Source organism: Pongo abelii, chromosome 21 (assembly GCF_028885655.2).
Source record: "Pongo abelii isolate AG06213 chromosome 21, NHGRI_mPonAbe1-v2.0_pri, whole genome shotgun sequence".
In the NCBI taxonomy this organism is placed as follows: Eukaryota; Metazoa; Chordata; class Mammalia; order Primates; family Hominidae; genus Pongo; species Pongo abelii.
Window position 1 is genome coordinate 3,934,659 of NC_072006.2, and position 14,632 is coordinate 3,949,290.

The window sequence follows — 14,632 nt, forward strand, 5'->3', positions numbered from 1 at the left end:
TTAAACAATACTTTATTTTTTTAATTCACTGTGTTTTTGGATATGGAAATACATTAAAAGAAATTAAACTGTCTTACTACTTCCATTTGCATACTTCCTCTGAATACTTGAGTATGAATCACTGAACATTTTCTGAAATGGCCAAAGTAACATTATCCAGCCTATCAAAATTAAAAGTAATTTTAATGTCATCTAAAACCCAGCCCACATTTATATTTCCCCAGTTGTCCCCAACCAAATTGTCTTTTTTTTTTTTTTTTTTTCAAATTGAGACAGAGTCTTACTTTGTTGCCCAGGCTGGAGTGCAGTGGCATGATGTCAGCTCATTGGACCCTCCCCTCCTGGGTTCAATCAATTCTCATGCCTTAGCCTCCCAGGTAGCTGGTATTACAGCCTCCCAAGTAGCCATCACACCTGGCTAATTTTTGTATTTTTAGTAGAGATGGGGTTTCGCCATGTTGGCTGGGCTGGTCTGCAACTCCTGACCTCAAGTGATCCGCCTGCCTAGGCCACACCACGCCCAGCCCCCAAATTGTCTTTTATTGCAGTTTTGTCACAAGTAGGATTTCATCCAGAACCATGATGCTTGTTATATTTCTTAAGTCTCTTAATCTCACTCAGACAATCCCTTTTTGATAATACCAACCAGATGAGGAGTATAATGTGGTTTTAACCTGTATGTGCCATGAAATAATCAGGTTACTTAATTTATTCAATTTTCTGTTCTGGAAGAAAACAACTTATTTTGATGTCTTTCTTTTAATTTGTATGCACACTATTTTATTGTAAAGTTTCAATATTGTAACTTCACTATGTCCCTAGATGTGTTGAACTTGACTGCTGGGATGGAAAAGGTGAAGACCAAGAACCAATAATAACTCATGGAAAAGCAATGTGTACAGATATCCTTTTTAAGGTAACTTTTAAAATAATTACACAGACTTTTCCAAGCTCTGCGAAAATGCAGGAAATAGGGAGATGGAGAAGAGAAAACAAATGATTCATTTTCTCAAGCATTATACCTTCATATTCTCTTCTTTCCGTCTTGAGGAAAAAGTCAAGACAAAGATCTTTTCCACAGAATGTCCCCTTCATGATACTGTTCTTGCTTTCAAATGGTGACTGTTACATAACAAGGTTTCTCTGGCAGAGTTTACCTAGTTTTACTTACCTTAGAAACAGTGTCTCTTTTTGTTATCCACTTATTTGCTTATTTACTTTGCATTATTCCTAAAGGACTTCAAGGTGGCATAAAAAGATAAATAGAATACAGGAATAAAATAGATTGTAAATAGGGCCTACAAGAATAAGAGAGGCCGGGCGTGGTGGCTCACGCCTGTAATCCCAGCACTTTGGGAAGCCGAGGCGGGCAGATCACCTGAGATCAGGAGTTGGAGACCAGCCTGACCAACATGGAGAAACCCTGTCTCTACCAAAAATGCAAAATTAGCTGGGCGTGGTGCCACATGCCTGTAATCTCAGCTACTCAGGAGGCTGAGGCAGGAGAATCACTTGAACCCGAGAGGTGGAGGTTGCAGTGAGCCGAGATTATGCTGTTGCATTCTAGCCTGGGCAACAAGAGCGAAACTCCATCTCAATAAATAAATAAATAAATAATAAGATAATGAGATTAGACAAATCAAAAGAATGAAATTCTGTGGTTGGCAAATGTCAGCTACAGCTGTCTGTCATTTTGGTGTAACTCAGGATAGATATTAGAACACCAGGAGCAGCGGTTCTCAACTCCACCTACGTGTGAAACATCACCATGGGTATTTTCAAAAACATAGGTGTTGCTAGGCGTGGTGGCTCACGCCTGTAATCCCAACACTTTGGGAGGTGGAGGCAGGCGGATCACTTGACGTCAGGAGTTCAAGATCAGCCTGGCCAACATGGTGAAACCCTGTCTCTACTAAAAATACAAAAATTAGCTGGTGTGGTGGCATGCACCTGTAATCCCAGCTGAGGCAGAGTCAGGAGAATTGCTTGAACACGGGAGGTGGAGGTTGCAGTGAGACCAGATCATGCCATTGCTCTCCAGCCTCAGCAACAGAGCGAGACTCTGTCTCAAAAAAAACACACATACACACACAACACAGATGTCTAGATGCTATGCATAGTATTTCTCTTAGCCAAGATGTTGGAGAGTTTTGACCAGCAATGAATTCAAGATAATACTTCTTGATATGTACCAAGAGTATATTCAAGTGGGAAGCCATGAATTTGCACAGCCAGGAAGAATAACTAAATGACTACCTCAGCCATAAGGAATGCCTCAATAAAATATTTCAAGATTATCTAACCTTGGGCTTTATCATGTCAAATGGATTTGCCTAGATAACTATTGTGAAATATTTTTCTGATTAACTGAATGATGAGATTTGCCCTGTGATTAGCTACAAACCAGTAAGAATTTGGGGATTTTTACCAAATATGATGCTCTGGTTATAGAAGTGCTGGTTTGAAGCCTTTCTTTCTAAAGCTAAGCAGAGACGGGGCCAACCATCTCTTAAAGCCTCTCCTATTTCATGGAGAATAGTGAAAGGGAAGATTATGTTTACCTCCTTCAAATGTTGTTTTCTGTAATTAAGTTCTGTGTTACAGATAGGGGGTTAAGAACACTTCTATGTTTCACTTACATGTTGCTTGACCAACGAGAACCCCTTCCCCCTGACCTTGTAACCAGGCTAATAGGAAACAAGGGATACTGCAAATGTCACGTTAGTACACAGAAGTCTACATCAAGTTAATGAAGTATAGCCCAAGACTGATTTGCAAATACAGAGGAAAGTCGGTAAAAGCCTCCAACAGTCCTTAGGTTACTACCCACGCTTTTCTGCATCAGGTGGGGAGGAGTCATACAGTGGTCTGGAGTGAAAACCTCTGTGGCAGAGATCACCTGCTCCTCAAGAAGAAAGGTGGACTCTGAACTCCTGGCCTGGCAGATTAACAAGCCACAAACTGGCATGCCATTTAGGTGAAATCTCTTGTAAGTTAATAGCACCATAATTCTGGAGAAGTAAAAGATAGCTTAAAAAATTGTCATTAACCATTAACTGCACCCTGGCTATAACCACAGGGAACTCAACCTGTAGAGGTATCAAGGTAGATAGGGGCTCCAGGTCTGAATTGCTGGAATTGACTTTCTGAAAGACTCAATTAATAGTCTCTGAATAGTTTTGGGTGCCTTAATTTTTTTGCTCTTTTCTCTCATTAACATTTTTTTTGTCTTTAAAGGATGTAATTCAAGCCATCAAGGAAACTGCATTTGTCACATCAGAGTATCCTGTAATTCTCTCCTTTGAAAATCACTGCAGGTATAATGATCCATTCTGCCACAAGTCTCTGTGTGGTATTGTTTCCTAACCCCTAATGCCCACTCCTGCTCTACATCTTTTTAAATAGCTGAATAGTTTGTTTTGTGAAGTACTAAGTTCAAATAATTCTCCAGCAGGGGCACCTACTCTTATTCAAAGCAAAAAACAACAAAAACAAAACCACCCTTGTTCCCCCAAACCAAATCATTTTAATGTGTTTCAGAAATAATTGTTCCAAATAAAAGTTCAGAGATTGGGACACCTTACTTAAAGTTCCATTGAGTTGGAAGATTTGACAGTATATTTGAAATCAGATTTGATGAACTTGAAAGACATTTTTTATTCTTCTTTCCAGCTCTTAGTTTCGGAACAGAATCCCCTTCTCCTTCTTTTAAAATTATACCAGTTAAAGTTTTTGGTACATCTCACATTAGCATTAAGAGGACAATAACGCATTTTGCCAAGTGAGAATCTTTAATTGCCTAGGAATGGGTGTTTCTTATTCTTGGACAGTTAATGGGTGTTTGAATTTACAAATGCCACTTTTTTCTCTCCAGCAAATATCAACAGTACAAGATGTCCAAATATTGCGAAGATCTATTTGGGGATCTCCTGTTGAAACAAGCACTTGAATCACATCCAGTATGTATTTTTAGCAAACCATATTTCTAGCATGAATGGATTTGTTTTGAAAATTTCTGAAGGGTCAAGTAGTACTGGAGGACTAATGCTAAAGATCTTCATATTTATTTAAATTCTTTGGTACAGAAAAGCTTACATCATGCTTCAGAGGGATATAAAGAGACACAAAATAAACATCTGGTTCAATTTAATTTGGAGGATCTTTGGGTCTTACGGTTTTCAGATCTCAGTCTTAAAATTTCATAAAGCACCCAGGGCAAGAGTCCAGATTCAGGTCAGTCGTTCTCAACTTCAGTTACATGTTAGAATCACCTGCAAAACTGTTAAAAACACCTGTGCCAGGGCCCCACTTGGAGACTGATTTAATTGATGCAGGGTCCCTCCAGGTGAACTGTATATGCACCCAGGATTCAGAACCCATGGGAGGCTCATGCTGTGGAAAGTGCCCTGGATTGATGTCACGGCATCCTGAAGTTCATGTTCCTAACTCCAAAATAAATCACTGGGCAATGTTGCACATACATTTTTGAACTTCATTTTATACCTGCTAATTTCTTCATAAAGCAAAGAACATTAACCTGTGCTCCATAGATAGGCTTTATGAGATCTATGAATTCATTCTAATTGCATGCAATTTTTTTTGTATATACTCATTCTAGAGAGTTAATCACATTTTTATAAGGATCCATGACCTCCAAGAGATTAAGATCCACAATCACAAGATGTTATGAGCTCCAAGGCAGCTAATGAAATCAAAGTAGAAAGACTGCTATTGACAGCAGCACCTGATGGGCTCAAACCTGGTAGCATGAGGTAGTGGCAGAAGAACGTCACAGCAAATGACAGCAGGAAGGTGCTTTGTGCTACATGTAAATACTTTATGAGGTTCTTTTCTGAAGTGTGTCTATGGGAACTGAAAAAAAATATGAGAGACAAGGATATCTGTATCCTTTGTCCCCCTTCCTTCTTCTCTTGAACTTGCAGAAGCAGTTGCTGCAGGTGACCTGCCCATATCCTTGCAGTGCCTCCTGTTTCCCTGAACACTGGCCTGACTTTCCACTGCCAACATCCACAGCTTTTTGCCTGAGAGTGAGCTCTGGTCACTGGAGCCTGCTCTGCCACACATGAAAGACCAGCAGTCTTTCATTCAGCCAGGGAATTATCACCCCTATCCCATGCTTCATCCCTCCCGAGGTGGGATAACCCTGAGCACCTGCTCTTCTCTGCCTCCCAGGGTTTCCCAGCAGGATCGTGCTCCAGCTGGCTGCAGTGATAACACACCCTTGATGAGCTGCCTGTTTTCTTTTTTTCACTTTCCCACACCTCTGTTGGAGTTTCCTTCCAAGTAGACGACCTGGTGCAATAATACTTTTCTCTGAGGCTGATTTTAAGGGAACCCAAACTAAGAAACAGCTCTGATTTATTTTATTTGTTTTTACCTAGGCCCTCCGTTTATTTTCCTGATTAGGTTAAGGTGATTGCTTTTGTGGAAAGATCACTGTATTCTTAGTGAGGTGATGTGCACATACTTTTACCAGCTGAAGGGTGTCCAGGTTCTTGGCATCTTGAACAAAGAATTGGACAAAATGCACAAACAAAGCAAGGGAAGAATGAAGCAACAAAAGCAGAGATTTATTGAAAATGAAAGTATACTCCACAGGATGGGAGCAGCCCGAGCAGAGGGGCTCAAGAGCCCCGTTACAGAATTTTCTGGGGTTTAAATACCCTCTAGAGGTTTCCATTGGTTACTTGGTGTCCACTCTACGTAAATGAATAGGATGAAGTAAAGTTATAAAGTCATTTACTTGGTGTACATCCTTTGTAAATGGAGAGGATATTTCCTGTCATAGCTGAAGTGTTTCCATTTGATTTGGTTCTAGGAAGTCAGCATGAATAGGCCTTATATTCCCTGCCTCCAGACCCTATTCTCCTTTGAATACAGGACAGATGTTTGGGGAAGCATGGGTAATATAAATGGGAATAAGACCTGCTCCCAGAGCTAAAGAGCTTTCAACCTTGGGAGTGGGAGCAGGACACAAATGTGAACACATAACTAGAAAAGAATATGGCCTATGATGCTTTATTTGTTGGAGGTATCCTGGTACAAGAGAGATCACTGGGGAATGGGCCAGTCACACCACGCTGCTGGAAGGAAACAGCATTTCAACAAAGGGTTTTATTTGAGGCAAGACAGACATATGAGTGCACAGTGCCTTACATATAATAAGTAGTATAAAAGCAAGTTTTGAAAATGAATGGATGGGTGGAAGGATGGGTGGGTGGGCATATAGAGAGATGGGTGGAAGAATGGGGAATGGAAGACTAGATATAGGATGGTTCTGTAGATCAGAGGTGATAGCATACAGGGGCACCTCCTTTGCAGATATAAATCTAAGCAAATGATGCTGTAGTCAAGTTCAGATTCCAGGAATTGGAACAACTCCCTTCTTGATTCCCTTATGAAACCTACAAAACCACAAAACCACAATCTCAAGTGTTGAGGATTGGGTCAGCCTACTGAGCAAACAGGCTTACTATACAGCCTGACACTTGGGGGGATCTAGGGGGCCTCTCACTTGGGAAAGCTAATTCTGAACCCAGCCGTCACAATTGTCCCTTGCACTTTACCAGATACTTAAAAGGTGCAAGGCCCTCTGGGGAGCAGGAACCCCTCCCCCGCACATCCCAGGCCAGACCCCTGCTCCACTGGGGAGGTTGGAGCAGCTCTGCACACCTCTGGGAACTATGTGGATTTCAAGTTTGCAGCACTAGTCTAAGGAAAAGCTGAATGGGTGTGCTAATTTGGGTTGGGGAGTGAAAGCGGAAGGCTGTGCCGCCTGCCATCTAGTGGGTGTTGGGTTGCATCACTCCCAGGCCTCCCAGGCTCCTCCTGGGCTGGGAAGGAGAATGGAGAAGCACAGCCCTTCCTTAATTCAGCTCTTTCTGTTTCTCTCTAGCTTGAACCAGGCAGGCCTTTGCCATCCCCCAATGACCTCAAAAGAAAAATACTCATAAAAAACAAGCGGCTGAAACCTGAAGTTGAAAAAAGTAAGTGAAATACACACATATATAATGGAAGCATACATAACATGTGTGGACATTTCAGCTGTTTAGAATTCTATTTTAAAACCACTGATTTTTGGGGGAAGGGTGTAGGGGTGATGTTACAGGTACTTTTCAGAGCAAGTTTGCCACATTTCCATTTAAATTTAATTTCCACATCAATTAATTCATGCAGTAGGAAAAGCATATCTATATATTCAAATGCCAGAATTTGGAGAGGGCCCAAGGAAAACTGAGAGGAAAGTAGAAGCATTTTAGAATTTCTCAAGATATAAGGAAGCAGCATTTTAAAATTTTATGCACTCTAAAGTCTTCATAAGTTTCCCTTTTCAGTTTGCCCCTGTGCTCTATACCTATCTAGGGATACTAGGTACATATGAGTGTGTGACTGTGTATATGTGAATAGAGAGATCTAGAGACAAATGATTTTATATAAACATGTTTCCTTTTATTCTCGCAGGATGATTTCCTTGAAAATATTTTCTTTCAGAGTATATCCTGGTTCAGTGAATTAATGGTATCAAATATTGGCATGATTACACTGCATTTTCCCCCCAAGTATTCTAAATGAAAAATTTTAAATTATGTTAATGACAGTTTGTTTTATTACAAAAGCAATAATGCCATAGAAAAATCAAGACAATGAAAAGTGTAAGAAAGTAACAGCACTAACATGTATTATACACATATTCATATACTATAGACACATGTACATAATGTACGTGTCTAGATATATACTCCCATTTTTAACATAACTGAGATCATATTAACGATACTGATTCTAAATTTTTAAAATTTAACCAAGTAAGTATACTTACATCAGCAGGATATAAATCTACATACTTTAATCCTAATGTATGAAACACTATATAGAATTTAATATATATGACATAGAATTGTATGCATTTATTATAGCATGATGTAACCAGTCCCAAGTTGATGGATTTTCACTACTATAAACATGCTTGAATGTTATTTTGTATGTTTGTGCAACCCTCTCCTTGAAATCAATTGGTGCAATTAGAGTTATTCAGCCAAAACATATATATATTTTATATTGTGATATAGTTTGTTATGCTTTCTTTTAGGAAAGTTCTGCCAACTTAGACTCTTCACCAGTCATATATGAGAGTGCCTGTTTCCCACCAATATCCTTAATGCTGGCTGTTGGCCATTTTTAAATGTGTGTCCAACTCATAGAAAAAAATTGGTACCTTAGGGGTTTTTTTATTTGTGTGTCTTCAATAACTAGTTTTTTGCATATTACTATTTGTGGTTTGTCCCTATGTGTTTTCCCATTTTTATTATTTTGTTTACCTTTATCTTTCTGACTTATAGAAAAATTTTAGTCTTATTTTGTATAGTAGGATATAATTCCCATTAAATCAGTTGCAAATATTTTTTCCTGAAGTTTTGTTGCCAACCTGCCTATTTTCAATCAGTTCCCCATAACTGTTCATAAACCTTGGTCTGTGCCAGATTCTCCAAATTATGGGCTTTTGTTATCTAGCCTTAAATCCTTCACAAGAACTGAACCTCCTCTCAAACCTGGTGACCAGAATTTTGGGCTTTTCACCCATGTCCCCGCAATTCTTCATCATGTGTATATAAGGTGGTTGTTGCAGGTTTCTTACAAGGTCGAGACAACCAGGAAAGGGCGAGAGAGAGATCACTGCTGAACCTTAGAAACATGGCGCCTTGGTGCCTGAACATTCTATTTCTTCTCCCTTTTCACGTCCTCCTCAGTGTCGATCTCAAGGCCTAGGGTTTGTATGTTACCTAGCATCTGTCACCATCTCTTTCCGTGTTTTTGCTAACAGAACAGCTGGAAGCTTTGAGAAGCATGATGGAAGCTGGAGAGTCTGCCTCCCCAGCAAACATCTTAGAGGACGATAATGAAGAGGAGATCGAAAGTGGTGAGCTGTTTGCTTTTATTTTAAGTTACATGCTTTGAAAATACTTTTTAAATAAGAAAACCAGGCTGGGCACAATGGCTCAAGCCCATAATCCCAGCACTTGGGGAGGCCGAGGTGGGAGGATTGCTTGAGCCCAGGAGTTCAAGACCAGCCTGGGCAGCATTTTCGTAGAGATGAGACCCCATGCCTACAAAAAATAAAAAATTAAGCCAGACGTGGTGGCCTGTGTCTGTAGTCCCAGCTACTGGGGAGGCTGAGGCAGTAGGATCCCTTGAGCCCAGAGGTTCAAGGCTGCAGTGAGCTATATGTAATCCTACCACTGCACTCCAGGCTGGACAACGGACTGAGGCCTTGTTTCAAAAATAAATGAGTAAGAAAACCAGGAATTTCTTTCAGAAGACACTTTTATATAATAATGCTGTTTTAATTCTTCATAGTAGTATTTTGGTATTCCTGGTATTTTGCCAAACACTTCCCATTTTTTCTGGCTACTAAATTTTAATGGCTTTGTCATCTCCCTTCCTATTGGCCATTTAGCTATTCAGCAGAAATTCATAGCCAGAGAATCCTTGAAGCACTTGTGGTAGTAGGCAGAGAAAGCAATGTAAGGAACATTTTGCAATCCCTTTCTATAGACAAAAACATGAACTTCAGTCTTGTTAATGATGATAGTAGAGAGGCAAATAATTTAAGAGACCCTCAGGCAAATGATTGGTTTGTTTCCACAAAATGAACTAGAAACTAAAAGCCAGTATTAAAATTTCAAGTTCAAATTCCTTCAAATAACCAGCTCACCAGAATTATCTCTGTGTAGCTAGATAATTTTAAGAAGGCAGTCTTGTTTAAAATATTTGAGTATGTGCTATTACCTTCTCTTTTACTTTGATCACATAGCAACAATCATAATGTTCAGTTGTAAATGGGTCATTTGAGAGTTTGGGGATGATTTTAGAGAATTATTTGTTTGTTATGTTCATGAGAATTGATGAACAAAATGACAGGGACTTGCATTGGTTATACAATGCCTTGGATTTATATACAGGCATACCTTAGAAATATTGCAGATTTGGTTCTAGACCCCTACAATGAAGTAAATATTGCAAAAAAGTGATTCACAAGAATTTTTGTTTCCCTATGCACACAGAAATTATATTTACACTGTACTGTAGGCTATTAAGTGCTCAATAATAGCATTATGTCCAAAAATGTAACTTAATTTAAAAATACCTATTGCTTAAAAATGCTAACAATTATCTAAACCTGCATCAAATTGAAATCGTTGTGTGGAGGGTCTTGCCTTGAGTGATCAGGGAGGTAGTTGCCAAAGATTGGGGGGGCTGTGGTAATTTTTAAAAATAAGACAACAATGAAGTTTGCTGCACCAATTGACCCTTCTTTTCACAAAAGATTTCTCTGTAGCATGCGGTGCCATTTGATGACACTTTACCCAGAGTAGAGCTTCTTTCAAAATTGAAGCCAATCCTCTCAAACCCTGCTGTGATGCCTTCTCAACCAGGTTTATGTAATATTTTAAATCCTGTGTTGTCATTTCAAGAATGCTCACAGTATCTTTACCTGAAGTAGATTCCATCTCAAAAAACCACCTTCTTTGCTCATTCACAAGAAACAACTCCTCATCTGTTTAAGTTTTATCATGAAATTGCAGCAATTCAGTCCCATGTTCAGGCTCCTTTTCAAATTCTAGTTCTCTTACTCTTTCTACCACCTCTGCAGTGACTTCCTCCACTGAAGTCTTGAACCTCTCAGCGTCATCCATGGGAGTCTCCCAAACTCCTATGAACGTTGATATTTTTACCTCTTCCCATAAATCATGAATGTTCTTTCTTAATAGCACCTAGAATGGTGAACACCAGAAGCTTTTCAGTTTACTTTGCCCAGATCCATCAGAGGACAGACATTCTCTTTTAGGAAAGCTAGACATAGAGCTAAAAATCCAAAAGTTGGAAGAATTAACTAACCTTATTTAAGACTCCTTAATAAAGACTCCTGACTGTGGAACAGACTTTATAAGTGACTCAGTTGCATGTCCAGTCCTTGGGTTTGACATTACTCCCAGAGAAAAGTCATAATGACTGTACTTTCATTTGTTTTATGTGGCAGGGAGGGGCTAGGAGGCTAAAGATATCTGATACTACTCAGTTGATACTTGTTATTATGGTCATCTGTTACTATGCAATAAACCATCCCCAAATTTAGGGGCTTATAACAACACCTTATCATTTCCTGTCATAATTCTGTGGGTCATCTGGGCTCAGGTTGGTGGTTCTCCCTTGGGTTTCTCATGCTTTTGTCAGCAGATGACATCTGGGGCTGACTGGTTCCCTTGGGTGGGTTATCCAGGACGGCTCACTCACATGTTGGCAGTGGATGCTGGCTGAATGCTGGGAGCTCAGCTGGGCCTCACTGACCATAGTACCCCTGTGGCCTCCCTCTGTGATTTGGGCTTCTCACAGCATGATGGCTAAGTCCCCCAGATGGAACATCTAAGAGCCAGTGTCCCAAGAGGCAGGAAGCAGAAGCTGCTAAATTATTTAAGAGCTAGGCCTGGAACTAGTGCAGTATCACTTCCTCTATGTTTTATTCATCAAAGCAGTCTCAGGGCCCATCCAAGTTCAAGAGGGTGAGTGAGTGAGAAGGTCACGTTGCATAAGAGCACAGAGGAGGGCAGATGATATGGCAGCTGTCTTTGGAAAATATAGTCAGCCATGATGCCTACTATATTTTTTCACTTTTTTTTGCAAATAATAAATCTAAACAAGATTTAAGAAAAATATATTTACAGAAATATATTTCAAACTATCAAGAAAATACTCCTGAGATGCAAAAAAGATGACTATTCAGTAAAACCAGTTCCTTTAAGTTAAATTTCATAGATGGTAATTAAAATATGCAAGGCATTACTGATACGATAATCCAGTAAAACAAACTGCAGAAATAATGGAATAAATTAACAAGAAAACAATGTTAATAATAATTACTACCATCGTTGTACCAACAGTGGACCAAGCAGCTTACATTACAGCCTTATAACCTGTATACAGCCTGATGAAATGGGTATTATTATTATTATTATTATTTTTGAGATGGAGTCTTGCTCTGTCGCCCAGGCTGGAGCGCAGTGGCACGATCTCAGCTCACTGCAAGCTCCGCCTCTGAAATGGGTATTATCACACCAATTTTTCAGATGAGGGGACTGAAGCTTAGAGAGGTAACATATTTTGCACATGATCCCACAGTGGGCAACCGATTGCACTAAGATTCAATCCCGGAGCTACCTGATTCCAGAGTCAAGACTTTTTGTACCTTACAGTACTGCCCTTTCGATTCACAGGAATATGGTAAAAACATAGATATGCAAAAATACCTTTTTAAAAAGGAGAAAGAATAGAACGAATGAAAGTCAAAGATGTGATGTTTCCTAAACACACACAGTCATCTAAAATTAGCATCAGTATGGCTTCATGTATTATTCTTAAAGGTGCTTTCCCACCATCTACATACATATGGTAATTATTCCTCCAGGCAGAAAAATATTTGCCTCTAGTGAATCCCATGTTATTCCAAAATATGCTTGAGATTTGGGTTAAGTTTTAACAGAAATAACCGCATGATTTAGTGTCCACGTAGGAAAGTACCTAAGGACAGAATCATCCACCTAGATGGCACAAGGCTCCTGTTTCACCTGTTATGTGTGTGATTCTTAGGTTGCCTCAGTAATACTTGGCTTTGGTTCTGGTCAACCAGTCGGCTATAATTACCTTAGTGCCACTGTATGAATCTACTATCTATGTGTGACTAGAGTCTCTAATTTAAATACATCAACACAGCAGGCAAGGGGAAACCAAGCATAGTTCAATAGGGGAGGCCTGCCTGGAGGCTGTAGAAAATAGAAAAGGCTTTCAGTCAGTGAAAGCAGGTGCCCAGGCATTAGGCTGGATTTAGATTCAGAAAGACACTTGGCTCCCAGGATAGGAGACAAGTAGTGGGGAATATCAAAATTATATGTGGTTATAGGTGTGTCTGTGCGTATCTGCACACTCAGAAAGTGATTGTGTATTCATACAATTCTCTTAAGGTGGTTATTAAGTCTCCACCACTTGTTTGGGGCATGCCCCTTGTCTTCAAGTAGTTTACATCTATGTGGGCAGTTTAGACTAGACATAAATGAATGAAAATTTAATAGTGACATGAGAAGTTTTGAAATCTTGGTTACTGACTGTAGGTCATGGAAACCTAGTCCTGGAAGAACTGTGCTAAGAATTCAAGAGACAGGTAGATCCATTATCTTGCTCTGTGATTTCAGACAAGTCAAATCATATCTCTACATCTAGTTCCTTGTTTATAAGTAAAGACAGATGCTGGATTAGATTATTTTAAGACGTATTCCAGTTCCTCAAATCCTTTTCTTCCTGCCTAAGCCTTACAATGACCTGCTTGTTGTTGTTGTTGTTTGGATTTTGTTTTTTTAATCGTCTGCCTCTAGAATATCCCTTCATCAGAATTATTAGCTCCAGAAGAGGAAGGTGGCTGTTTCTTTTCCTCACCCTCTACCTGTGCCTTGAGAGATACTTCACAAAATAAAACAGTCTATCTAGAAATTCTGAATCCAGATACTACCAGTTGAAAGATACCACTATTTTATTATGACTAAGAAAGAAAAAATAGTTTCCATTCACTGGAAAAAACCATCATTTGAAGAGCACACTACAATATCAGAAATATTAAAATACAAAAAAAGTACATCTTAGAATCAGTGAAATCATTTTTCATTTACTCCTGTTCTTTCATTCTCCTTTGTACTTTTAAACATGCTTTAAAAAAATCTATCTCATTCTTATGGGTCTGCTCATCTGTCTTCTGAATTTCTCAGAAATTATTTTAGTGGGTTTTTTTGTTTTGTTTTTACAGTAACATTCCCTTATGCCCTGTGGTGTGACCATGTGGATTTGTATTGTCCTCATCCTGAGGTCTATGGGTTTCTCCTGATCCTGGCTAGATTTTAGGCAAATTATTTATCTGGGAATTACTGCAAATGGTGATTGTGTGAATCCAAATCTCACCTCAGCATGTTGCACATTTTCCAGCAGGTAGTTCTTTTTTTTCCCATGAACATCCTGGGTGGATTCTGGCATTCTTGTCACTTTCCTGGACCAATGAACACAGTATGTGTACTTCCTTTCACAGACCAGACCACGTTCCAGGGACACCAGCTTTATTTGGCACCCACTTCCACTTCTCCTCCTACCTGAGCCTGACAAATGAGCCCTGAGCCTTTGAAACCTATGCTAGGTTTGACAAATAGTTTGCAGGAGTAGCACAATCCTTCTGAGGCCTTTCTTTCTTCTACCAGTCCAAGCTATAAGTCATTATGCCCATAAAATTCAAGTGGACATTTTAGTCTCTTTCAAAATTATCCGATGTATTTTTCTTGCATCTTCTTCTTTTCTCTCAATGTCATGAAAGATCAAAACACCCTTTTATGAGTTATAGATATTCCTGCAGTGTTTGAGGCTTTCATTTTTAGAATTAGTATACTAGGATAGAAGTAGCCATCCACTTAAGAAAAATTTATTAAGCATCAAGCATGTCAAACCACATTTTAGGTGCAGGAGAAATACTACATAACAAGATGTGCTCCTTGACGTTGAATAGGTAAGAGTTTAGTGAGAGTTT

The 14,632-nt window shown here is 39.4% G+C and overlaps 1 protein-coding gene across 16 annotated transcripts in view; it reads left to right on the plus strand.

The window, feature by feature from the left end:
- The window catches only part of PLCB4 (phospholipase C beta 4), a 411,667-nt gene that overhangs the window by 315,368 nt on the left and 81,667 nt on the right, over window positions 1-14,632 (plus strand). For all 16 annotated transcript variants that reach the window (XM_063720670.1, XM_054541571.2, XM_063720669.1 and 13 more), the window contains 5 exons: window positions 823-916; window positions 3,238-3,317; window positions 3,875-3,959; window positions 6,917-7,007; window positions 8,843-8,938. In XM_063720670.1, the coding sequence (XP_063576740.1) occupies window positions 823-916; window positions 3,238-3,317; window positions 3,875-3,959; window positions 6,917-7,007; window positions 8,843-8,938 (446 nt within the window). The remainder of the gene's footprint in view (window positions 1-822; window positions 917-3,237; window positions 3,318-3,874; window positions 3,960-6,916; window positions 7,008-8,842; window positions 8,939-14,632) is intronic.